A 26,909-nucleotide genomic window follows, 5' to 3' on the forward strand; every position below is an offset into this window, starting at 1 on the left:
ATTATATTCAGGGTTTAGTTTGGTTCAATGGCTCTCAGCACCCGCACTATACAAATACCCCCAGCTCTCCTGTCCTCACTACCGCTCTCCTAGGAAAGCGGCAGCTAAGACTGTTGCAAAAACAGTTGGTGCAAGGTTGTATTTTAGTGACATTTTATATTCTCTAAGTGCTAAGCACTTGTAGAGGCAAAGTATTTCCTAGATATAGATGAATCATGCCAAAAGAATTCTTTGCAGCCATTTATTCCAATTTTTAAATCAATTTGATTGGACAATCCTGGGTTTGTTTCTAAGCAGTACATGGGGAGTAGTACCTGTATTCTCATCCAATCCTGGAGGGGAGAGAATACCACGTGACTTATCTGACCCATGCCAATCAAGCAACACAACTTGAATTTCAAACATGAATGACCAATTCCTAGAGTAATGATGTGTGTCAATTACCCTTTGAATAGCAAATCTGAGAAACTCATGATCTGGTCATAGAAATTTCATGAGAAAGAAAAGAGACAAAATCTGTTTAAGCTAGTTCAGACTTTGTTGCCAAATCTTTAGCTGGAGGGAACCCCTAGCCCTGTGGAACAGACTGAAATACTGGTGTGATGCTCACTGCTGAAATTCCAGGACTGTGTGGTGTGGTGCGTGAACTGTTCATTGCCGATCCTGGGCATCTTTGGGTCAGGAAAGTGGACTGGAGTCAGTAGCACAATTCATACCTAATCCTTCTAAGGGGACTGCAAGCTGAACACAGTACAGCAGAGACTGCTTGTTCAGCTTCCTGCCTCTAAACCAGTTTGCCCATCCCTTAGTAAATATCTGTTACTCCTGACAGTAAATCAGAGAGCAAATTATACAGAGCAATTAAGTATGCACCTAAGTTACAAAACTCACAATCATTTAATTACACTGTATTCATCAACACTGAAGGGCAATTATTTAACATTTTTAAAGCAGTACCAATGTATGCAAGGGGGCATGTCCCCTTAGTGAGCTGGGAAAGGGAGCAGCATAGGGGTGAATGGTGCTGCAGGTTTTTAGCCCTTTCTGACAGATGATTAACTGAAAGGTTGACTCACCTGTCCAGGAAAGCTCAGAGGTTGCAGCACAGTTGTACCATCTGCAGGGGAGAACCTTAGCTTCCTGAGCTGCAGACCCTGGAGAAATACCCTAGAGTTGTTGTACAGCTGCTGGAAGACAGAAGGAGGCTACTACCTTAGGCAGCTTTAGAGAGGGAGGCACTCTGTAATTGGCTGGCTACAAGCCTGCTGTGAATCTGCAGGGCTATAAAAGCCAGTTAGCTGGTGCAGGGTAGAACAGAATCTAGCGCTGACAGGCACTAAACCAGGAACCTGACTGAAAGCATGTAAGATTCTAGTGTACCAGTAAACTGCCTTCGTTCATGAGCTGAATGTCTGTCTGCCCCCTGTTCAAAAGACCCAGGCAACCATCACAGGAAATCAACTGACAAGCATCTGATTCCAACCCACAGATGATTAGAGAAGTTTAAAAAACCCTGACAGTCTCCTGCACCCATTAGGACAAGGTACAAGCTCTTTGAATCATGAAATGCAGAAATGATCCTTTCATTTCAGCAGGGGTTGAGCACTGTAAAAAGGCACTTGGCCCAAGTTCCATTGACGTTCACTCCTATGTGTCTAATTCACTTAGCCACTTCTGGAAACATTATGCTGGGTCTATAGTGTTAAGGAATATAGGGCCAGCTCCTCAAAGGCACCTAAATGACCAGGGGAGTTGGATGCCCATATACCTTGAGGACTGGGCCCTGGTGCTTAAGACAGGTGTGTTTAGATCTACACTGAAGGGTGGGTGATGACATCCTCCATTTTCAAAGATAATGCAACAGTGGAGAGACACCTTCTAGTTTTATTGCGTGCATAAGAATGAACAAACTTGGGAGCACATTAGCCCCTTGACTCCCTCCCCCCACTTCAAGGTGACAGGAAGTCACACAGTTTAAACTACCACAAGCACATTTGTTGAAACAAAACCCCCATTACTGTCCAAACTGGGCACAGACGGTGCTAGAACCCTTTCACCCCAATGAATGCCTTGTCTTCCTCTGTTGCCCCAGTTATGGGGTAGCAAGATTAGCTCACTAGACTAGTACACAGCCAGAAACGTTAGGCAGTCTGTTCATCTGTGAGTACCGCAGTGGCTTAAGATCATTGTGGAATTGGAGAGAACATGGAGCTTGTCTTAGTGCCTGAATCGTGACAGCATGGGAGAATGGTGCTCGGGGCGATGAAACTGAAATCCCTCGGAGGCGGCTGGGAGCAGCAGCAGGCCGCTCAGAGGATCTTTCCGGCAACGAGTCATGGCTTCTTTGTAATTCATCTTTTCCTTGGTGACTGGGTCAACAAGATCCTTCTCGTAGTTGGGCTCATCCTGGAGCATCTTAGCCAGGTCATCACTAATCATGCCTGTCTGGACAGCTTCTGACACTGGGATGCGACCGGTTTTCTTGGGATCAATGAGCCCCCCGGTCAGGTGTTGGACCTGTAGGTAGGGGAAGGCACTGTCCTTGGTCATCCATCCTTTCTGAACTGCCTCCCCGACAGACAGCCTCCTCCTGGTCACCGGGTCCTCTACACCTGTGAAAGCTTTCTGGGCGTTCAGCAGCCTCTGCATATAGGTGTTGTCTATCAGCCCTCTGTCTATTGCTTTGTGGACAGAATACCGATCCCACGTGATGAGGTCTATGATGCCCCCAGTTGCAGCCTGGGCCTCCAGCAGCTTTTGAGCGGTCATGGGATCCACCATCTTCTTGATGACAGCAGTCCTTATGTTGCACTTGGTGTCGGTGGCAGTGTCGAACACTCCGGCAATGGGAAAGGCGTCATCGCAGAAGCTTTTCTGCAAATTCAGAGGAAAGAAGCTTTGGGTCTTCTGCTGCATTGTCGGAGATGGAAGTGGAGACTTGGAGATGATGGAGCCAATGGACATAGAGGAGGGAGGCTTGGCTTCCCCTGCTACCAGCAGAGCAAACTCCGAGATTGGGATCTTGCCATCCCTGTACAACTGGTACTCCTCTTTCGTAATCTTCCTAAACCTCAGGGCATCCTCGATGGAGTATTGTTTCCCACTCTTCCTGTCGAGGAGGACAGAAACATCCCCGTTGGGGCCCAAAGTAGTGATTTCCTCCCAGTCGCACTCTAATTCTTGCAGCTGGATGTATTGGTTTCTGTCTATGGTTCCTCTTTTGTAGGCCTCATAAGGAGACATATCCTTCCCTGTCTCAGGGTCCACAATGGAGATTTTAGTGGAGAGATTAGTCTCTCTCATCTGGGTCTCGTGGCTCATTTCTTCACGGTTGACCCCAGACTGGAGTTCCCGGATGGACCTTTCTTTTTCGTAGATCTGGTCCTTCTCCCTTAGGATAGCTGCCTCCAGGAGGGAAAGTTCTTGCTCACGCTGCATCTTTTTTTGCCTGTCATTCTCTGTCTTTTGGCTGAGGAGCTTGGACTCCTCTTGGAGGATGAGGACTTTCTGCTGCTTCTGCCTTTCCAGATCTCTGAGCTCACTCTCCAGGTTGGCTCTCTCTTGAATTGCCAGGTTTCGTGCTTTCTGGAGATCAGCTTCCTCACGGGACCAGGTCCTTTTCATGCCTTCAGCTCTCTCTATTTTCTCCTTGAGTCGTCGTATGTCCTCTTCTGCATTTTGCCGTGCAGTTCTCTCTCTGCTCAGCAGCTCCCAAATCCGTGCACGTTCATTCTCTAGCACTCTGTCTTTCTCCACTCTGATAACCTCCTTGTAGATAGTCTTCTCCTGCGATTTTGTTTTCTGCAGAATGTCAGTCTGCACCTGCAGGTTTTTGCACTCCCTCTGCAGGTTCAGAACCTGCATCTTTTCATTGTCCAGCTCCAGACGCAATCCATTAGCAGCCTGCTCAAGCACCGGATCTTTCTCTAACTTGACCACTTCTTCCATGATGATCTTCTCTTGCACCGGTGCGGGGCTTTCCTCTATTTCCTTTATTCTCATGGTTATTTGACGCAGTTCCTTTTCTAACGCAAGCCTCTTGTTTTGATCTTCCTGGAAGTTAAGCAGCTTCTCTTTCTCTTCCACCACAGACCGAAGATGCTGTACCTCACGTTCTACACGACGCCTGTTGCTCGCTTCCTCGTCCAAACTCCGGCTCAACTTGTTGTGCTCATCCCTGAGCTTTGGATCCTTTTGGGTGAGAATCACCTCATGGACCACCACCTTTTCTTCGGGCTTCCTCCTCTCCAGCAGTATGTACTTGTTCTGCAGGTCATAGACAGTTTCCTCAGCTGCTCTCCTTTTCTGAGACACATTGCGCACCTCTTGACGTAGGCGATCAGCTTCTTTTTCCAAGAGTGGGTCATTCTCGTATCGGACAACTTCCTTGTTGACCAGCTTGGTTTCAACCTTGGACCTTTCCCTTTTCCATTCATCCCTTTCACCCTGCAGCCGGATGAGCTGCTCCTGGGACCTGCCATTTGTGTTCACCAACTCATTGAGCTGTTCCTTCAGCCTGTCAATTTCTCTAAGAATCTCTGGGTTCTTCTCAAGTTTCACCACTTCCTGGATCACCTCCTTATACTCCACAGTCTGTTTCTGAGACCGGAGGATGTTCAGCTCAGACAAGGCCTCTTCCACCTCCTTGTCAACCTTTGTCCTTTTACTAGTAACTTCTTGGAGTTCCTTCTTCAGGCGAGTGATTTCCTTCTCTGTCTCTGGATTTACCACAAAAATCTCATTGACTCTTTCTTTAATCTCTACCTTAGGTTTTTGCCTCTCTGCAATAATGTATTTGCTTTGCAGCTCTGCCAGCTCTCCTGTTAACATCAGGTTCTTGTTCCTCTCTTCTTCAATGAGAGTTCTAAGCTTGGAAGACTCTTTCAGCAGTTCTGGATCCTTTTCCACCTTCTTCACCTCCTTGACAATGATTTTGGGTTCTGTTGCTTCAATCAGCCTTTCCAGCTCCTCAATCCTACCGTTCAGTTTGATTATCGTGACCTCCACAGATTTCCTGTTGTAGATTTCTTTGTCAATTTCCATCTGCAACGTCCTGATGGCCTTTAGCATCTCCGGATCCTTTTCCAGCTTGATCAACTCTTTCACTACCACTTTCTCTCGGATGTTGGGCTGCTTCTGCTCCAGAACGTACAGCTCTTTCCTGAGCTGTTCAAGTTCAGAGGAAGCAGTGGAGCTCTGTTCTTTGAGATGCTTGATTTCTGCACAGAGGCTAGCCGCTTGGTTATCCAGGTTTGGATCCCTCTCAATTTTAGTGACCTCTTTGGTAAGCAGCTGGGCCTCAATCACCTTCCTCTCTTTCTCCATCTGGATGAGCTTCTTGTTCTTCATTTCAATATCCGCCTGCAGGCTGTCCCTTTTTCTGCTCTCATCCTTAATCTGATGCGCCATCTTAGCCAAGTTGCTCTCCAGTTTCGGGTCTCTGTAGTATTCGACCACCTCCTTTTCTTCCACTCTTTCAATGGGCTTTTGAGTCTTCAGCAGCAGAAGCCTATTTCTGTGTTCTTCCAGGTCCTGCTGAACCTTGGCCACTTTGCTTCTTTCCTCCTCCAGCTGCAGTTTCAGTGCCTTTGATTCTCTTGTTGATTGAGCCAGATTTTCTGATCGTTGCATTTGCTCGTGTTCTGCCTGCATCTCCTCTTTTACTTCCTTCTGCAAGGAGAAAGCAAGAAGTTAATTAGAAAGATAAGGAGTTAATGTCACTCTTAGAGCATGGCATCGGTGGCCCTTTCCCTGAATCCTAAAGTCTTATAATGCTGGCCAGTTGGAGAACGGGAGTAGGTGATAGCAGACAAAACTGGTATAGAACTCTAGGTACTTTCTAACGGACAAGAATCACTTAACCTTTGATTAAACACAATAAGCAAAAATGGATGTGGTTGGGGTAATGTTGTCTGAAGTGAATTGAGCAATATTGGAGTTATAAACTAGTATGATCTTTAGGGTATTTGTCTCTTTAGGGTTGTCCAGCAAGAGGAAATGCTAAATTCCTACCATGCTGGGATACAGGATGTTTGGTGGTTCTCTCTCTGAAATTCTTAGTATCTAAGCATTGGTTAGACAGACCTGTGAACACTAGTTAATAATCTTAATCTGGATCCCTTTTTTCCCATTGAAAACAAACATTTGTTAATACACTCAGTGGCCACACATGGGCAGGACCTCGGTTTATGGCTCACTGGAAAGATGGTGTCTTTGGTCAGCAGTGCGATGCCCCACGTGCCATGCTGAGGCAGAGTTCCCTGCTGACTCAGCGGGAACAGTGCCATCTACTGGTTCAACAGGACTACTGCCTCTAGCACAATGGGTCCCCCCCTCGAGAGATTTCCATCCACATCCAAACCCTGTTGACTTTGAAATCTACTGAAATCACAGCTTGAGGCAGGACCCTGAACAATTCTGCTGTATCACACTGATAAATAACTTCTTTCCCACCTTGCAGGTAGGGCATGTTTGCTAGAAAAAAGGTTAAAACAGTTTGCAGATACCTTCTCTACCACCTTCTTGGCAAACTCCAGCCGGCTGAGCTGCTGCTTGTTTTCTGCTGCTGTCTCTGTGTAGAGTTTTGTCACATCATTCTCCTAAACAGAAACAGCAAGAATGATTTGGGAAGTCACCTGTGATCTGGCTTATTAGACATACTGTATTCCTACCGCCTCTCCACCCTCCCGTCCTACACATCCTCTGTGCAGTAGTTGTAACGTGAGGCTCTCAAAGAACTTTACAACCTTTAACTGAGCTATATGATACCTCTGTGATGTTATCATCACCCCTGATTTTATAGCTGAAACTGAGGCTTGGGGTGGTTAAGAGACTAGTCTCGGGTCATGCAGCAAGTCAGTGGCAGAACTGGGAATAGAACACGGGAGTCCTGACTCTGTCTCACAGACTAAGTCCTACATGATACACTCACATATGGCCAGCTACAAAGTAGTAACACTTACTGGTCACAGCAGGCCCAAGTAACGTTCTTGGCAGGTGCCAGGCCTATTAACCCACAAGCACCAGCTGAACCCATATATAGCAGCCTGGACACGCTCAAGCCAAAAGCTTGGAACTGGAAGACAAATGCAGCCCTCAGCAGCAATATTCAGAATGCCAAAAAGTGAACGGTTATTTTTCATTCATGCCAGAGGCTGCTCTAGGGCTGGGAGGATGGTCTGAGGAGCTGCTCTGAGCCCACTCAGAAGAGGAGATTGTGATTTTTCTGTGTGGAACCAGAACCATCTACATGAATTTGGTTTGGATTCAATTGCCAAATCATTTGCCGAGCCCTAGGAAGAGGGCTAAATAGTTCTGATTTGTAGTTCTTGTTGACGTCTTGGAAGTGAAGACTACAGCAACACTGTACTGGTGCAAGCCAGGGAAAAAAAAGTGTTCGCAGGAGAGCATCAGCTATTCTAGCAGCAGCAAATGGCCCATGCAACCCAACACACCTGTCCTTTTAACAGGTATCTTCATTGACCGCATGGTAAGGAAGACACCATCAGCAATATCCAGGCAAAGTAATTATCTCTATTCTGATATTTCATATACTGCTTTGTCCAGTGCTATTAGACTTGGACACACCAGCAGCACAGCTTATGCTTCAGGAATAGGACAATCACAGTAGGGTTGCCAACTTTCTACTCGCACAATACCAAACACCCTTGCCCCGCCCCCTGCCCTGCCCCTCCTCTGAGGCCCCACCCTCCACTCACTCCATTCCCCCTTCCTCCATCGCTCACTCTTCTCACCCTCACTCACTTGCTCATTTTCACCAGGCTGGCTCAGGGGGTTGGGGTATGGGATGGGGTGAGGGCTCTAGCTCAGAGTCTGGACTCCAGGGTGGGGCCAGAAATGAGGGGTTTGGAGTATGGGAGGGAGATCAGGGCTGGGCTAGGGGGTTGGAGCATGGGGTGGAACTGGGGATGAGAGGTTTGGGATGCAGGAGGGTGCTTCGGGCTGGGACAAAGTGGGAACCAGGGAGTTGAGGCATCGGTTGGAGTCAGGGGTGCAAGCTCCGGGTGGCACTTCCAGCTCCTGGAAGGAGCGGCATGTCCCCCCTCCGACTCCTATGTGGAGGTGTGGCCAGGTGGCACTGCCCCGTCTGCATGTGTTGCCCCCACAGCTCCCATTGGCTGCGGTTCCCGGCCAATGGAAGCTGTGGAACCAGCGCTTGGGGCGGGAGCAGCATGCAGAGTCCCCTGGCTGCCCACATAGGAGCCGGAGGGAAGACATGCTGCTGCTTCCAGGAGCTGCGCGGAGCTCCAGCAGACAGGGTGTTCCAGTAGAAAACCAGACACCTGGCAACCCTATCACTGGCTGCAGTGAGAGAGGAGGGAGGGAAATTGGAGGAACAATCAATACCTCCCCAAGGAAAGAAGAGAAACTGGAGGTTGATTTCAAACAAGGTGTAAGCAGGTGAAACCACATGGAGGTCAATGAATCTGCACCTCTAACACCAGGCCTCAGTATGGCTCCAGGCCTTTGTCTCAAGGTCTCACCTGGGCCTGGATGCTCTCTTGCAGTGGGGTGACACGCAGTCTTTTGGCAGTGGAAGCGCTCAGGGTGGGGTCCAGAGAAAAGCAGTATTTGCCTGCCTGAAGCTCATAGTCCTATTACAAGTGGAGACAAAGAGGTCAGATTGGGTCTCTGCTGGGCAAGACTAGATGGCAGAGCCACATGGCAAAACCCAAACGTACGTTGAGAGCAGATTGCACAGTCTGGGATAGTTTGACCACTGCGTTCTTCTCAGACTCCTTGCCCTGGATTTCCTCCACCAGCCTCTGTGGGAGAAGGAGACAGGACCTGAGTACTTGCATCTCAACAAGACTCTCAGTAAGGACAGGACACTATCAAACAGAAGGCAGTCAGGGAGGGAAAGTGAAGCTGCTTCTCCAGGGATTCCCATCAGAAGGGAACAAAGATGCCATGGAGGGCATGGGGAAATGATCTTGGTAAAGAGAGTATGACACAGCTACAGTCTGGCATTTCTGTCTGGTTAATGGCACAAGCTGACCCATCTCTCAGCAATGGACTCTGTAGGGCTCTAAGCTATGGGGATGGGGGTAGTAATGTCAAATAATGGAGGTGACTGAGCTCTGGCTTCTTGTGCCTGGATAAGAGATCAGAATCCTGGAGCCACCTGGTATCTTTTCCCCTTGGCTGATAGAGCTCAGGTACTTCATGGAGGGGCTACCGCCTACTGGTTCTTGGTGTTTGCTCAGAGGGTCTCATTTGAGAGGCCACCTCTCTCCCCAGCATAGCACTGGGTCAATCGAGGATGTTGGCAGCTATAGAGATTAGCAGCCAATTCCTGGTATGAATGGGAGAGGGCAGCTGGCAGGAGATGCTTCGCGAGGGCCACCTGGGCTTTGAAGGCCATGCAGCAGCATGCTTGTAGATGCAGGATCTGCCCCCGCCCCGTATTCCCTATCCTGCTCTCCTCTTGTTGCAAGCTGCCCTCTGCATCACACAAGGTCCTGCCTTTTCTGCGCTAGTCACTTCACTGCTGCAGGTGAAGCACGGAAAGAGAAGCAGAGCGGCAGTTACCACTCTACGTAGGTTCCAGGTGAAACCAGGGACACATCTTTCCCCTCCCCACGTCTGTGTGTGTCCTGAGGTCTGGCAGGAGGCTCACCTTCTGTGCCTGCAGCTTGTAATTGATCTGGCTCGGCCCATCCGTGGTGTTGATCCGGTGCTTGGGCAGGTTGTTCATCCAGAACATCATGTTCTCGTTGGAGTTTTGGAACTGCTGGTAGGTGAGGTTGGTGTTCTGGAGAGTCTTCTCCCTGGGTAGGTGGGGGACCAGGGCGGAGGAAACCAGGGTAATTAAAGAGGTGGTTAGTAGACCAGTAAGCAGGAAGGCTTGGCTGGCAGCACAGCTCTCTCTAGTAGAGTGTGTAATGAATGCTAAACTGTATTATCATGTTCAACCCTAGGTGGAAACATGTGTAACATATCTTACCTCAGAGACAAGCTGGTGGAGGAAATACATTTTACTGGGGAGAGAGACACACAAAGCTCTTCTTCAGGGCTGGGAAAGGTATGCCCAGCCTCACTGCAAAATGCAAGGGGGAACTGATTGTTTAGCACATATTGTAAGTGTTGTGCAGGTTTCCTTTGAGAATGAGGACAGATAAAGAGAGATCACTTTGCGAAAGGTGTTCACCCACAGGTGACAGGATCTTGTCTTTTATCATTTTCCTGTTTGAGTTCATCCAGGAGCATAGTGATTGTCTGGTTTCACTTTCAAAAGATGAGCCTGGGAGGTTAAATTCATTACTCTGCTAGACACTAACAATCATGGCCAAACGGAGACACTGGATTTATGATTTATTACAACAATCTCTGATTCACTAACCCCCTCTTTTTGTCTTCTGACTGCAGAGGTGTTAACGGGCCACTCTACCTGGAATGGTCCCTTACAATATGTGTTTCAGAGTAGCAGCCGTGTTAGTCTGTATTCGCAAAAAGAAAAGGAGTACTTGTGGCACCTTAGAGACTAACAAATTTATTAGAGCATAAGCTTTCGTGAGCTACAGCTCAAATGCATCCGATGAAGTGAGCTGTAGCTCACGAAAGCTTATGCTCTAATGAATTTGTTAGTCTCTAAGGTGCCACAACTACTCCTTTTCTTTTTACAATATGTGCTAACTACTTATGCTAACTAAAATATCTGTTCCACCTTGCATTTTACTGTGATGCTGGGAGTATCTTTCCCAGCCCTAATCTGTGTTGCTAGAAAGCTTGTCTCTCTCACCAACAGAATTTGGTCCAATAACAGATGTTACCTCACCACCTGTCTCTCTAATATCCTGGGACCGGATGGCTAATGAAATTGCATACCTCACCTGAGCATATACAAGGTGTAGCTGGCCGTGCACTTAATGTTCTTATAGAGAACACATCTGTGCATCTCTCTTTATATTGGGGTGGCCAAACTTACTGGCCCTCCAAGCCCCACATGACAATCTTCAGAAGTTTGAGAGCCAGAACACACCTGCCAGGAGCTGGAACTCGGGGCTTCAGCCCCACTCCTGTTGCAGGCCTGAGCCCTGGCAGGTGCACCCCGCAGGACTGAGCTCTGAGCCCCAAGCCCCTCCTCCTCACTGGACAGAAGCTCCTACCCCACTGCAAGGCAGAGGTCCCGAGCTCGCTCTCTCCCCCACTAGTCTGGTAGGTGGAGAATGGAGGGGCCTTGCAAGCTGCATTTTAATGGTAAAACAGCCGCATGTGGCTGCGAGCCACAGTTTGGCCACCCCTGCTCTATATAAGGGAAGTTCTGTAACCAGTCCATATCTGGGAAAGGAGCTTGACCTGTTAGTAGCAGCCCTGCAACCTACCCGTGTACAAGGAGTACACGACAGACTGAATGTGGTTACGGACAGAGGAAGTTTTAAAGTCAGAAGGCAGATTGCCCTTCCTGCTGGTTGAACTCTGCAACTGCCTGCACATCTATAGGGGCAAGTGGCAACTGGGAGAGGGGAGGGCATGAGCAAACCGCGCTCTCCCGAGTCGTCACACCACAGAGGCAAAGCCTACACTGTACACAAGATTGCTGCACAGCATGCCACAGCTGGGCACGCTGGATCCCCTGCTACACTGGCCTGGGGGAACTGGTCTGGGGTCCTGGGACAAAGAGGAGGCCAGAAGATCTCCCCAGAGGGTCCCAAATCCGAAACCTGGCCCTTCAATTCAAGTGAGTCAGGTAAATTTGGATTTCGGAGAAGGACCCAATTCTCTTCTGGCTGGCCTGCCCAAATCCCAGCCCCCACCCCAATCCCACGTAACAGAGGCTGTGCTGCTCACCGGTGATCCAGCTGGTTGGCCACAGCGTGGTAGCGGTCGTTGAGGAGCTGGACCTCTCGCTTCTGCCGGGGGAGGTCCGGGCAGAACTCCTTGAAGTTGTTCTGCACAGCGCTGCAGCTGTGCTCAGTGTCCTTGAGGCTGCGGTTCAGCTTCAGCAGGCAGTCCTGCCGGGCGACCTGATCCCGCTTCAGCCTCTGGGAAGGAAGAAGATGCTGGATGAGTGTCAGTGGGTCCATTCACGCTGCCTCCCCAACACCTGGCCCTGGCCCTGTAAGGCTGTCGGTGTCCCAGAGGGGGAGTCACTGGCTCAGTGGGGCAGAAGAGAATGAAAGGAGCTTCTCTTTCCACCCCAACATCTTTATCATCAGTAGCGACGGGGAAATTGATACAGAAAAAATCCACTGCAGGTTCATGGGGGGGCTTGGTAGAATGCAAACGTTGCTGAGCACAAGGGTGGCTATTTGATGCAGAGACGTGTGAGGGACGATGTTGGGGGAAGACTTGGGGAATCAGATGGAGAGATGGGGAAAGAGAGAAAGGGGCTGGCATGGGTGGGGTCCAGAGAGAGGCATTGAAAAAAGAGAGTCACGGTGGGTAAAGGGGGAGTTAACTGTAGGGCAGAGAGACTGTGGCTGGGATACGGGTAGATGGAGAAGGGGTGCACAGAAGGGTAGCTGATTGTGGGGTGCTGGGGCAGATCGACGAGGGGAGCGTTCGGTGAGGAACACAGGCAGGTGTTTTAGATCTCTGGGGTGGGAGTCGGTTCTTACGGCTGCTGCTCAGCGACTGTGACAGATGTATCCTATTATCCACCTACCAATAAACAGCAGCTTCTGAACTGGCAAAAGTGATTTAGTCTGCAGACACTATGGAAGCTCATTTACAGCAGTGTTTCTCGGGTGGTGGGTTGTGCTCCCTGGGGTGTGTGTGGCGGGGGGAGGTCCCGAAAGGCCATCAAGAGGGTCGTGAGGTATTGAAAATGTTACTACAACCTAAAGCAAAGAATCTCACTCCCCGCGTGCCCTGACCCTTCAACATCAGTATTCTCTGCCACTGCCAGCTTCCCCAAACACACACACCCGCAGCCCTAGCGCTGCTAGCCTTGATCCATTTTTTGATCTTACAACTATAGAAACACCAGGAGGTTGTGAACATTTTTGACTTCAAATAAGGGGTCAGCAGCCTGAAAAGAACAGGAGGACTTGTGGCACCTTAGAGACTAACAAATTTATTTGAGCATAAGCTTTTGTGAGCCGATGAAGTGAGCTGTAGCCACAAGGTGCCTCAAGTCCTCCTTTTCTTTTTGCGGATACAGACTCACACGGCTGCTACTCTGAAACCAGCCTGAAAAGGTTCAGCAATGCTGGTCTAGACAAATGAGTCAGTGGCCTACTGTTTGGTGTGGCCATCCAAGTCTCTTATGCACACTAACAATGGGATAAATGGAGCCCAGGTTACCTGACTCCATCTCTTACTGTGCCCGTATCCTTCTCATTGCTGTCAAGAAGGCAAAGGCTCCCTCACCTGCAGCTCACTGGCACGATCCTGCAGGGCTTTGGGAGAGGCTGGGATGGTGCTGTCCTGAGCCAGCTTGGACTCAAAGCTGCTGATGATCTCATCCGTGATCTCTATCTGGTTCTCCAGGTTCAGGGAAGCCTTGGCTCTGAGGAGGCAGAGAGATGGTGGCATGTGACTAGCTACAAAGGACACACATTGCTTCCCTCGCTTCTCAGAGTCTGCCCTGGAGTCAGGCTCCTGACTAACTGCAGGCGACTTGCTCTCATTCCACAATGCAGACTATTAAGAAGTTGGCCTTGCAAACACACCCTGTCTTTGAAACCCAGCCCCGCTTGGCTCCTGAGAGCAGCCTTACAGACAGAAGAACAGGATAACGAGCCCTAGGAGAGGTCGACAGATGTGTCCACCTGCCCATTGGGTTGGTCTAGGAGAAATTTCAAACTACAGCAGTTGATTCACCTTGCTGCATTTTTATGAAATGGAAACATCATCTAAACCCCTGCACATATTCAAACTGGATGGTAATCCTGGTTTGCCAGAAATCTGTATCCTGATTGTTACCAGGGCACTGTAGAGCGCTCAGCGCAATGTGGTCTTCATCTCATTTGGGGCTTCTAAGAATACAGATAAAACAACAATAAAAATGGCGGGGGGAGGGGGAGGATTGTATTTTATTAGAAACTCAAAAATGGCCCCATTGTGCAGAAAATTTCATCATATTTTGTTTCAGAGTAGCAGCCGTGTTAGTCTGTATTCGCAAAAAGAAAAGGAGTACTTGTGGCACCTTAGAGACTAACAAATTTATTTGAACATATTTTGTGAATTTTCCACCTGGAAATAGGCCTCTTTTCCAGTGAAAATGAGGCCATCTGAGTTTAAAAAAAAAAAAAGATTTCAAATTCAAAGTGCAACATTTCCCATGGCTTTGATTTTTTTTTTTAAAAAGACCATTTATTTATGTATTCATACAGAAGAGTGAAATCTGAGGTTCCGCCTAAATTGCTCAGGACAAAACACAAAAGATTCGTGAGCAGAACTTTGTAAGACCTTGCTGAGCAGTTTCATATAGCTCTGCTCCTACCAATCTAGGGTTACGGTCTCCACTTACTTGTCACCATATAGATTGGACAGCTTCTTGACGTCATTATACTTGTTCTTGACGTTGTTCAGAGTCACGGGGAGCTGAGAGGCGGCAATGCCGGTGGATTTCTTGGACAGGAAGGCCTCACACTCCTTCTGCACAGCTTCCTTCTCTGCCCCAATGCCCTGAAGTCTCTTTGTTATTCCCTAACACAGCAACAGAAATTCCCAGAGTCACTGAACACACAGAAGCTGAGTGTTAAGCCAATGCGATATAGCGGGATCTGCTGGGAGGCCTTGGCTGAGCCAGGCTGGGACCACGTATCCATGGCACAGAGCGGAGCAAAGCCAGAAAGGAGAGAAACCCAACAGTTCGAGTCCACCCAGGGCCAGACACAGACCTGCAGCAGAAGACATAATCAGCACTGAACAGACACCGAACCAGATCGAAGCCCAAAGGAGGGAGAGAACCGCAGGGTTTATGCCGAGAACGCATTTGTCTTCTCAGGTCACTTCCCATAAGGGCCATTCCTAAAGTACAGGGAACATCACTGGTTCAGCAGTGAAAGTGCCCGTATTTCCCCCCCGAGTCAGACCTGCACTGTAACAACCTCCAGCAGACCTCTTTCTGAGTGCTGAAGCCAGCAGAGGTCTCTGCAGCAGCAAGCTCTCTCCTTTTCTCTTTGGAGCGGCGGGGCTAACATGGTTTCTGTCAGTTCAATTCTGCTCCAACTATTGGAGCCAGCTACCACAATCAACCCATTCTCTGTGCTCCTCAGCCCTCACCTCCTGGTCCTGGATCCTTTTGTGGAGATCCTCTGTCGGGGCACTGTGGCTTACCGGGGACCTCACCCGGCTAAAAATCTCCTTCTCCACTTCGACCAAGTCCCCGCCAATCTTATTCAGTTTAGAGAGGAGCTGGTCAGCTTGGGGGTCATCCTGGGCTAGGGTGGGACTTCCGATTGGCGCTGGAATGACAAATTGATATCGAGTCAGTGCACTGTCCCATCTGCCATCACACTCTGGGTCATCTTAACCTTTCTCCCTAGATCTCTGATATACAGGCCCGGCCGCTTGGCCCTCAGCTACCCTTTCATTGAGACACCACCCGTACACATCTGCTTCAAATGGATTATGCTGGAGTGAGGTGTGGTGTATTTAATCCATCATGTGGGTTTGGACACAGATTCTGGGACTGGGACTGTGAGTCTGGGTCAGATCTTTCCATTGCACCTTGCAGTACCTCCTACATGCAGCTATCTCAGCGCTGCAGGGGGCTGATGGCTCAGATCCACAAAGGGCTGCTCCATGGCCAGCAAAGTAACTTGTCTGGGTAAGAGAGTTGTTGACCTTGTTTGTTTTTTTGCTGCATGAGTTGTCCCTCTGCAGCCTCCTTATCCGTCAGTCAGCGAACAGAGTTTGCTGATGGAAAAGAGCCGGGGAAGCCAATTTTCAAATGTGGACTCAGCGCTTCTGCAGCACCTTTCACCCAAGGATCTCAAAACACTCGGCAGATACGCCGCACGTCTCCCTTGTGTGGCAAGGTCTCAAGAGATTTTCAAACAGCAGCACAGAGGCAAAGTGACTTGCCAGGGGTCACCCAGAGATTCTGTGGCAGGGCCAGGGCTAGAAGTCAGAGATCCCAATATCCAGTTCTCTCCTCTAAGCACTAGACCAACTACATCCACATGCCAATGCGTGCTTGTGATTCGGCATGCCCACGAGTGCCCACAGGTAGTCATCCTGCTGAGACACCCAAGTTTAAAAGCTGAGCCTACAGCATTCAGTGATTACTAGCTTTTGTAGACTTGGCAAGTTTCAGTAAAGTCAAACAAAATGAGACCAGTGATCTCACTTTGCGGGGTAGCTTTTTATGTTAAGCTAGAGAGCAGTTAATAACCTGACATACCCTGCTGGCTGGGCTTAACTGGCTCCTTCTGGCTGCTTTTCAGGGCGTTCTGAACTGTCGCCCTCTTCTGCTTCACTGTGTTCAATTCACCTTCCAGCCTACAAGTGAAAGAAGGGAGCATCACTCCCAGCACAGGAGTGAACAGGAATAGAAACTAGCCTGCATAAAACCTGCTTACTCACCTGTCTGGGAGTTCCTAAACCAGAGACAGACCTCACCTGAGCACAGTGCAGTTTCCTGTTCCAGGGAAGGCATCACTTAATTACCTTTGAGCAGGTTTAACTGGAAGTCTAACTGCTCCCAGTGCTGACACTGTTACTCCTATGACATCTGGAAATGGCACAACTCTAATTTGTAAGAACAGTTTGACTTCAGGGGAGAACTGGGAATGAGAGCAAAAACCAGGGATTGTTGAAATGTGACTTTTGCAAAGAGAAATTTGCAGGGACTTTTGAAGGCACCAAACTAATTCCTGTTACTAAACACAGTGCTTGAAAACAGTCATCCCTAGTTTTGCGTAGATGGCCTCAAACGGGTATTCTTCAGTACCGCGATGACTACACTGCAAGCCTCGTCCGAGGACCATGCTACCTATTCTCCTGCATATCCCTATGCAGGGGAAGTAAAAGCTGTGAAACACACTGGAAAGAATACAAACGAGTGACTGGTTTACAGGTCTGAGGCATAGGAAGGGTAGGAAATGTCCCTGAAGGCATCAGTAAAACAAATTGCTAGAGCTGGCTTTGCAGGGGAAATACATCTTACAGGGCACTGGGGGGAAGTCATTGTGTGGTGTTATCAAGATACACAATGCAAGGCAGTATGTTGCAAAATTTTAAAATCAAACATTTTTTTTACAGAACATGAAATTCACAAGCACCAAGGAGGAACAGGAATTATTTAAGGTGGTTCTAGTGGTAGGTAATTGGGAGAAATGAAATAAAGGCTGGGGGTACCATTTTCAAAAGTGCCTAAATCTCTTTTGAAAATGGGCTTTGGGTATTGTCTAAACTCACAGGTTGCACTGATTTAATGAAATCTGTTTAGAAACTGAGTTAGTTAAATCAGTGCAGTCCCCTTACGTGAACACTCTTAAGATGGCTTAAGAGTGTTGATTTAGCTTCATATTGGCTTAGTTTAAATAGGTAAGGAATTAACTTAAACTTAATCAATATAAGGCACTCTTAAACTGATTTAGAAATGTCCACACAAGGGAGCAGTGAGGATTTAACTAAATCAGATTCTAAACAGATTTAGTCAAACTGGTGCAGCTTGTGTGTTGAGACAAGATGTAAGACAGAGAAATTTAGGCTGAATGTCATGAAAACTTCTTGACAGTGAGGACTGTGGAATATCTCCCTCAAGGGAAGTGGTAGAAACCCCATTCTTGGCGGCATTTAGAACTGGACAAAGCACTAGAATAATGTAGAATAGGGAACAATCCTGCTCTGGTAGGGAGAAAAAGTAGGTGACCTACAGTAAACGTAACTCCTAAATGAAAAAAAGACTGGAGCTAGGAGCTTCAATCTCCTCTCTGGTTCACACTCCATTGCATACTCACTTGTTAACTCTGCCAGTGGCCTCTGGGTCTGGAGGAGGTATGAAGAAGCAAGCAGCAGGAGCTGTCTTTGTCACCCCAGTGCTGCTCTGCACCACCCAGTTCTCCGGGTCCCTGTTGTCTTTCAGAGTGTACTTCTCACCTCGGCTGAGCTGCACCTGGAAAGAACAGAGAAAGGATTCGATTCCCTAGCTCTGACTCCCAATCTGCATTTTCAGGGCTCCCGGATAACAGAGGAGGCTTTCCGAAGTCTCCTAACGAGACCAAACTTTTTGCATTCATCAGGATTTGTGGTCTGACTGTCCTCAAGATGCTTCTGTCTCATCTAGGAAACTCAGCTGTCCCATGTTATCCCCTGGGAGACCAGTGTGGTTAGTTGGTGTGAAGACATAAATCAACATATACACACCGTCCATGGCAGAGCAGACACCTGGGCACTGAGGTAGGCATTCCTCACTGGAAATGCTTCAGCAGGTGGGCTTCTGTTTCCCACCAGGTAGGAGGATGTTTCAGGTTAGCAGCTGGCTCATGATCCTCTGAATAGGATCTCTACATTCAAAAAAGGATCATCAGCTCCGGAGCGAAGAAGGGGAGCAGCAAATGAAGCCAACCCATGGCACAAGGAAGACAAAAGTTGCCAGTGTTCTCAATAGGCATTTCTCAAATGCTTTGATTTCCCTGGGACAATGGGTATGTTTGGTTTTAAACTACTAGCCATTTTCTCCAATGAAGACAAACTAAGGGGAATGGTTCCTAGTGCCACAGTGAGGGGCACATTGGAAATTCAAAAGCAGACAACCCTGGGAATACATCCCAAAGAGGAATCCAATACTACTCCTCTCCAAAGGGTAAGAACGTTCCCTTACGTCCCCAGAGGCCCAGTCAGAGAGGGTGTCCAGGGCAAGTGGTTGGGAGGGGCAGGTTCTGCGCAGTTTCAGAGGGCTGATCTCCAGGCTCTTCCTCTTCAGGTCAGCAATGCTTTCTCCGGCTTGTTTCACAGTCTTCTCCTCATTCTAAATAAAGAGAAGAGGCAGAGATTCCTACCAGGCTGGCACTTGGGTGAATAATTCAGCGTAGAGACAGTATGGCATGTTTGGGACCTAGAGGTGGTGGGTACTTTGGGATTATTCATTCTCAGAGCAGAAAGCCTGTGGGGAGAGAGCTGTACCAGAACAGATTCAGAAGCATGACAAGAGCTTCCACCTATTCACCAAACCCATTTCTCTTTTTTCCTCCCTTCTTTGTTTTTCTCCTCTACCCTTTTTCCCACTCTCCTTCAGCTCAGGCCAGTTCTCTGCTTACAGGGGTGGCCTGGCCAAATTCCAGCGTGGGCAATTATATCCTGCTTCCTGAAGTCTCCCTTTGGGGATTCGGCTGACAAAATTACTCCTCTGAAAACGGGTGCAGAATGGCTGCCACATTCAGCCTTAGAAACGGCTGCATTTCAGTAGCAGGAGCAATCCTGTGTGCACACTCTGCAAAGAGCCCTGGCTGGTGTGGGGTGAAAGGCACTATACACCCCAAGATATTATGATTCATAATTTATCCCTTTTCTCCTCTCTCCCTCCCATTTTTTCTCTCCATTCTTCTCTCTCATCCTATGATTTTCAAACTTTCTCTTCTCACATATATTTTGCCCTGTAATGTACAAGGAGTTTATGCATAGGGCTGGCCAGAAAATAATTCCATTTTGCAGTAACTTTTGAGGTTTAAAAATTTGTTTTTATTCTGCATTGGAACAAAGCTGAGGCCTTAGGAAAGTGACCCTTAAAATAAATAGCCAGGGGGCCCGGACACTTCCTGGGAATGTGAGAGTCACAAGTTCAAGTCCCTGCACTGTTTTGTTCCGGACTTGAATGTGGATGAGTGCCCTGACCGCTGGGTTATTGGCTAGTCAGGAGGTGTTGTGCTCGATGTCTGGTTTTGACCTGAAATTCCAGCCTGGACCTGAGAAACCTTGCTGAGGAACATTTCATTTAAACTGGTGTTTTCCTAAAAAGTTTGGGGTTTGACAAATTGGCATTTTCTGATGAAAAAATAGTTGTGTCAAAAAATCAGCTCTAGGTATGAGGGCTTCTCCCATCCCCCCACAGCAGCCCATTGTTCAGAAACTGGCCCATCTTCCTCCCTCTTATCCGACTGAGCAGTGTCACTGGGAATGGAAAGGATAGCAGATAGCTCACTGCCAGCTGGACAAGAGTGACCCAATGAGCTCGCCATGGCCCTTCCTGTTCAATGCACAGAGTCTTCTAAAGGCACCTTCACCCCTTTTCCTCATCCTCTGATGGGGATTCTAGTGCTTTCCTCCTATGGGGAGTGTCTCTGCAAACTCCCTACTGTAACAACCCCTTCACAGGGACTGCTTCCCACCAGGTCAGACAGGGCGCTCTCCAGTACCCGAACGGCTGCAGGTCAGAGGCTGCATGAGAGTGACTGAGGGCGGAATGTTGCCCCAGGTATTTAACTCACTAATATACAGCCCGTGACAATCCTTTTTTTTTGGAGGGAGGGTGGGGGCTTTGCTCACAATTTATACTTGGCGAGCCTCATTTTACGGTAATCCTAGCAAGGTGTCATAGCGCCCAGTCTGCAAGTGAGACACAAGATGCTGCTCGGCTGTATTAGCCCCCCAGGAGTCCTCACCTCCAGCTGGTGCAGTAAATCAGACACCACCCCGGGACTGTCTTTGCTGAACTTGCTGTATTTTGTATCCAGGTCCGAGTTCAGCTTCTTCAGTGTCTGGCTCACAGTGTCAGCATCCTCCTGGAACTGAAGACACAAGCCAAAGGATAGCAGAAGATGCTGGGAGACCATGAAGGCTGGGCATCAGCACCTCCGTGCTCATTAAGTAAGTCCTACTGTCGATCCTCAAGCCTGAGCTTAACCCATAACTCCATTTAACTTAATCACGACAGCTAAATAACCCTGATCTGCTGATCTTGTCATCCTTGTTGAACATGCATCATCTGCTGAGGGCTGCTACAGCAGCCAGAGTGACCCTGATAAATAGCATTGCACCAGGCGCCATGTCATGAAGTTCCCAGACCTGCTTAATCCTGCAAATCCATTAATCTCTGGCGTGACCCTACAGGTGGCATCAGGGCGTGCACCCCTTCCTTCATCAATGGAGAGTTTGAGAGCTTTGAGTGCTGGACTGTTTTTGTCCATCGTTGCAACGGGGATGAAGAGCCTACACTGCCACTTTTTAATATAGTGAGCGACTGCGAGATCTTTTCGAGATCCCAACAACATTTCATACCAAGTCAAGCCACTTTTTGCTCAGGCTTCAGCACTGACCACACACATGGAATCCCTCTAGCCACTCCAATTAACAAGTCAAATGAATGACTTTTCCATTGCTACCCTACCTCTAATCAACTTCTCCCTAATCACAGAAATATTAATCCTACATATTACCAACCTTCGGCATTGTCTAATCAGCCACCTCTTTGTAATCCTAACTACCTGGCTCCATCAACGAAGCTTAAATCAACAGTGAAGATTCCTCTGCTTTCTGAAGCCAAACCTAAACTGGGTACAGATCCTTCAGCAGAGGCTAGTGGAGCACAGGTGGGCACCTCTGTATTCACACCCGACATGCCACTGCAATGATATTTGCACAAAATATGTCTTGTGAGGGATCTATAAAAACTAACACCACACAATCAATAATATCACTGTGAAATGTGCGTACCAATGCTGCATGTGGAATTATGACTACTCACTGATATTTTGCTTTAAAGGCTGTGACTAAAAGCTGTTTAAACCAGGCATGTTGCGGGGGGAGGTGGGGTTAGATAAGCTGGTTTTCTCAAGACAAAGGAAAGAGGCCAACACCTCAAACCAGGTGTGGCCAAATTCAATGGGCTATTCAATTTTTTATCAAAGATTGCAGGAGGAAAACATTTACATTGTAAAATAGCAGCTGAAAGCATCACATTGGAACACACCAGGGGACACTTTAATCAAAATGGAATTGCCCCCATCCCCAGGAGACTGGATCAATTTGAGTCTTGAAACAAAGGCAGACTTTGAGCTATAAGGACAGATAAAGATTTTGGATTATCCTTCACCCGAGGAGATGAGGCACCGTGGATTCTGTGGGGATCCTGGCTAAAAAGCTAGTCAGCTATTACTGGATAAAGAAGACTGGTAAATAAACTACCTTGAGCAAAGTCTGGATGTTGTTAAGCTAAGACTGAACCATTAGAAAGCACATTTTTACCTATTGTCTGTTCCTTTTCTAGCTTTGCTCCTTATACTTGATATCACTTAAAGTGACCTAGGACTTCTGTTTAATAAATTTGTTTTACATTTACTACAAACTAATTGAGTGCTATGTTGGAAAGGAAGGGTATATTGATCTCGCTTAACTTAGTAAGCTGTATTATGCTGACTCTTTAAAAGAGCAGCAAACTTAATATCTTCTGTGAGCATACAGTGATGGGGCTGTGCATTGCAGAGAAACATCCCTGATGAGCTCGGGGGCTGGATTCCCGATTCCCCGATAATTCCCCGATTATTGCCTGCTAGGCATAGGTGCTGACTCAAGGGGTGCTCCGGCACCGGAGCGCCTCCAGGGGAAAAATAGGGGGTGCTCAGCACACACCAGCCACCTACTGATCAGCTGTTTGGCAGGTCTTGCTGATCAGCTCCTCCCCCACCCCCAGCGCCTCCTACCCACCGCCGATCAGCTGTTCAGCAGCGGACAGGAGGCGCTGGAGTGGGAGGGAAAGGAACAGGGGTGAGAAGAGGCAGAGAGAGGACAAGCTCGGGGATGGACCTTGGAGGAGAGTGTGGAGCGGGGGCAGGAAGATGGGGGCAATTCCATTTTGATTAAAGTGTCCCCTGGTGTGTTCCAATGTGATGCTTTCAGCTGCTATTTTACAATGTACAATCCTCCTGCAATCTTTGATAAAAAATTGAATAGCCCATTGAATTTGGCCACACCTGGTTTGAGGTGTTGGCCTCTTTCCTTTGTCTTGAGAAAACCAGCTTATCTAACCCCACCTCCCCCCGCAACATGCCTGGTTTAAACAGCTTTTAGTCACAGCCTTTAAAGCAAAATATCAGTGAGTAGTCATAATTCCACATGCAGCATTGGTACGCACATTTCACAGTGATATTATTGATTGTGTGGAGTGAGAGAAGGGGCAGAATGAGGGCAGGGTCTTGGAGTAGAGCACGCCTGGGGAAAGCTGAAAGCTGGTGCCTGTCCTACTAGGCGAGGTTTGGGCAGGGAGAGCCTTGAGGAGCTGGCTGGTGAGGCAGACAGGCGGGCATGGCAAGGAGCTGATCTCCAGAAAAATCTCACTCTTGCTCAGGCAGAGAGGTAACACAGAGGCTCACGCCTCTGCGTGTCCCCAGCAGCGCATTCCAGTGGGATGTTGAACTTTGACCCAGACCAGATGAAAGCCAGGGTTCCATATACTTTCCCATCGTCCAGCAGACCCACGGCATGACCTGGAGTCCAGGGCCAATGGGGGCTGAGCCTGCTTGCCCCCGGGGCCGAGTGTGATCCCCATCAGATGACAAATTTTGCACACACACCGCTTGCGAAAAGTTCCCTGTGGCAAAAAATTGTGCCCTCTGCTGGACCCATTGTACCTTCTTGTAGCTCTCCACGCTCTTCAGCTGACTCTCCTGGCAGATGCAGAGGTTGAGGAAATTCTGCCACTCGTTCCTCAAGGCTTCCTGGTGAGCCTGCAGTGGGACAGAAGCAGTTCTAACCTGTGTCCTTCTAGTCTTAACTCCCTAGCCCTTGTGTTTCCTCTCTGCATCTCCTCAAGTCCCAGAGATCACAGCAGCTGCTAGCAACTGCTGCTGAGCCCTAAGAGAGATGGCAGGGAAAGAACATTCAGAGCCAGAGCATGAGACTGTGAACAGCCACCTTACATTTTTAGGCCCCCGTTTCTAACAGGGCCTCAACTCCGACTCCAGTGTTGTGGATGCAGATTTGCACCCATGTTTAATTGCAGATGCATATCTGCAGCATTGAGGTCATCTCTGAAAAAAAAAATACAGCCCTTCAAATGAGCGTCATCTCTAGTGCTTGAGGGCATTGCTTCTCTCGGGACTGGCTGAAGGCTGAGAGCATCATATTTATATGATTTCCAATGGGATGCAAGCAGTCTGTATTGCTCTCAGATTCCCGTTGGTCTGGAACAGTCAGTCAATACTCTCAGCCCTGGAGGAGATGCAGTGATGCAAGTGCTGAATGACACACATGGAGGGAGGGAAAAGGATTTCCATGAGGGGAAGACGGCAGCTCTAACGGAAGGGTGAGAGGTCAAGAGGACCTTGTGACCTCACTTCAACCACTCTAGCAACTTTTGTTTCCCTGATTCATGAAGCAGGGAAAGGACTTCCTCTTCTCTTGTGACCTTGGTCGGGTTCAGATGGGGGAGGCTGAAGCCCAGATTCGGTTACTTGGTGTCCACACTCTAGAAGCTAAGGCCTTTTTCATCTTTTCAGGATGGACTTGTTTTTACAGACTGTCTCTCTTATGCAGGAAAACTCAACCCTTAGACTGCAGCAGATCCAGCTTTTATAAAGAGTCTTCCAGAGTCGGCCAGAACTGTGTTCTCAGTCGCACAGCCACCGGAAAAACCTGCTCCATAAGAAACAAAACCAACCCCCGAGACCATACCATACTGGTGCAACAAGTCTGTTCCCTTCCCTTGCCCTGGAAGGGAGCAGCTGCTGAGACAGCATTCAGGACTGAAGGTTGACTGTCCCTGATTTTGCCTTTTAAACAGATTGACTTTCTGCTGCATTTGATCATTCAGCTTGCTGGAAAATGTAGGGCCCAAAGCAGCCAGGAGAATTTTTGAGGCCCCAAATCGGCAGTGATGGTGCAATTTACACAGCAGGTGTGAGCTGGTCAGAGAGTGCGTGTGTGTGGAAGTGGCACTGATGGTGACTTGACTGATTTGTTATTCAGTGGCAGTGCAATCCTGGTGTAACTGACATGCCAAGGAGACAGACAGATGGTATGTAGCAGGTAGAGCGACAGATAGAAGGGCTGGATGATAAAGCAGCTCCTCATATGATTTAACTCATGCTAACAGGGCTAAAATCAGCCTTGGTATAAGCAGGTACAGCTCCCTTTGACTTCAAGGCAAGTTAAATCCTGTAGGGATCAAATTCAGACCCTTGTGTAAGCAAGGGTAACTTGGACTGAAAACAATGGGGACTGAGCCTGCTTACCTCGGGTCAAATTTGATCCTCACCAGCTGACAAGCTGATCTAAGTTACGCTCACTTTGCACACAGTTCCCTTCATCAAGTGCTCACTTGAAAGGGCCTCAACAAGCAGGAATCTGATCTAAGGTCTGTCTACACAACAACAATGAATTCAGCCTGAATTCAGCTAGTGTAGGTAACAATAGCAGTGAAGACAGCAGAGCTAGCGAGCTGAGCTCGTACCCAGACTCCTTGCTGGGCTTATACTACCCAGGCTGAAGCTGCGCGAGCTGGATTCAGGCTAGCTCAGGCTGGCTAGCTCATGCAGAGCTTTTGTTGTGTATACAGACCTTTGTCTGGGGCAGGGAGAACATATTCTGCAAAATCAGCTCTTCCTTCCGTGGGTCTTGTATCAAAGGGAGTCTCTCTGTAATGCCTCGCTTCATGTCCCTTCTTGGTGCATGACTTTGGAGCCAGTGTCCTGGAGGGAAGCTCAGTATGGCAGGGTGGGGGAAGGAAAACAGGCTCCAACCTGGGTCCCCTACCTGTATTGGCTCCACAGCTGGGTGCTTCAGTTCAATCATCCTGTCTCCGTCATCCTGGAGCTGGTTCACATACTCCTCCTGATTAAGCAGCTCATTAGCCTTGAAGTTCTGCAGGAGAAGTGAAGGGATTTAAATGCCTGGGTCACAAGTCAGGCTGCCCGAGTCAGCGTGGCAGAGAAATGGTAGTTGCAGGTTGTAAAATAGTGGTCACCTGGCTCACATGAATGCACAAGCATTCAGGGGAAAGAGAAGAAGCAGCAATGTGTAAATGCCGGTGGGAGGCTGGAGACAGCCATGCATGGGGCTGGCTGAGACGAAGCAGAGCCATGTTTGTCCTAACTACATTTTCATTCCCGGGTTCTCTGTGACTTGGTGTTGTTTTTGGGTTAGTAACTAATTAGCTGGCTAGCTGTACCAGGAGGAGAGAGGTCAGCTAGAGAGAATCCTCCTCCAACCTGAAATGAGGATTTTGCTGAATAGAGACACCCCATCTCACTGACGCAGAGAGGCCTGCAGAGCATTTACCTCATACTCCCGGCGCACCCCAGGCAGGTCAGCCATTTGGTCGCTCCAGTCCTGCTTCAGAATTTTGTTCTGCTGGTCCGTGAGGTAACCCAGCTCCTTGGTGCAGCCTTGCAGGTGGTTGTACAGACTGCCCAGGCTCTGCCCTCGCCAGATTGAGGCTTTCTGCCATTCATATCAAAGAGAGGAGACGTCAGCATCTGGACTGAGAAGAGTCCAGTCCCTTCCCCGCTTGGTTAGTGTTCATCTGTTAACAGATCCCCAGAGGCCTTTTCAAACAGCTGCCCCTCACCGGTTCTTATCTGATGTAATTTTCATTCCCTCTTCCCTCATTCTTTTCAAACAGGATGATTTTGTCAAACCAGAATCTGAAGCCGTGTTGACGCTTCAGGGGAGGCTGAGAAAGGTTTCCACTGTGGGGGATATTTGCCCTATTTGTCCTTCCTTGGTTTTAACTAGGGAGGACAGTTGCAAACTCCTCTCCCCCAGCTGCTTATTCCCCATTTGGGCTCCTAATCAGAGACAGGCTTAAGCTGAAAAATTTGGATCTGGATTTTGAATAAACCCCAAGGTCTAGGGGTGTTTGGATCTGGGGGTTTGGTCCCCCAGATTCCCAAACCATACCCATAATCCCCTGCTTGTGGCAATTTAATCCTCTCCAGAGAAATGGACTGTGGGGTCACAAACAAGACAACGGGTGTGATTCTCCTCACGTGCACTGGCCTAGTGCTTCTTGATCCAATGCAGCTGCTCTTGATTTGCCCCAGACAGGAGAAAATCAG

The 26,909-nt window shown here is 48.5% G+C and overlaps 1 protein-coding gene across 1 annotated transcript in view; it reads right to left on the reverse strand.

Moving 5' to 3' along the window:
- Positions 1-1,866: 1,866 nt before the first annotated feature.
- Positions 1,867-26,909, reverse strand: part of EVPL (envoplakin) — a 38,349-nt gene continuing 13,306 nt past the window's right edge. The window contains exons 7-22 of the mRNA XM_038371079.2: positions 26,131-26,292; positions 25,606-25,713; positions 23,484-23,579; positions 20,520-20,645; positions 18,743-18,889; positions 17,880-18,034; positions 16,319-16,416; positions 15,196-15,377; positions 14,438-14,616; positions 13,336-13,474; positions 11,812-12,005; positions 9,641-9,791; positions 8,703-8,786; positions 8,505-8,615; positions 6,507-6,599; positions 1,867-5,670 (exon numbers count right to left, since the gene is read on the reverse strand). Coding sequence (XP_038227007.1) covers positions 2,218-5,670; positions 6,507-6,599; positions 8,505-8,615; positions 8,703-8,786; positions 9,641-9,791; positions 11,812-12,005; positions 13,336-13,474; positions 14,438-14,616; positions 15,196-15,377; positions 16,319-16,416; positions 17,880-18,034; positions 18,743-18,889; positions 20,520-20,645; positions 23,484-23,579; positions 25,606-25,713; positions 26,131-26,292 — 5,478 coding nt within the window. The 3' untranslated portion in view covers positions 1,867-2,217. The remainder of the gene's footprint in view (positions 5,671-6,506; positions 6,600-8,504; positions 8,616-8,702; positions 8,787-9,640; positions 9,792-11,811; positions 12,006-13,335; positions 13,475-14,437; positions 14,617-15,195; positions 15,378-16,318; positions 16,417-17,879; positions 18,035-18,742; positions 18,890-20,519; positions 20,646-23,483; positions 23,580-25,605; positions 25,714-26,130; positions 26,293-26,909) is intronic.

The sequence above is a fragment of the Dermochelys coriacea genome, chromosome 14 (genome assembly GCF_009764565.3).
Source record: "Dermochelys coriacea isolate rDerCor1 chromosome 14, rDerCor1.pri.v4, whole genome shotgun sequence".
Taxonomy (NCBI): Eukaryota; Metazoa; Chordata; order Testudines; family Dermochelyidae; genus Dermochelys; species Dermochelys coriacea.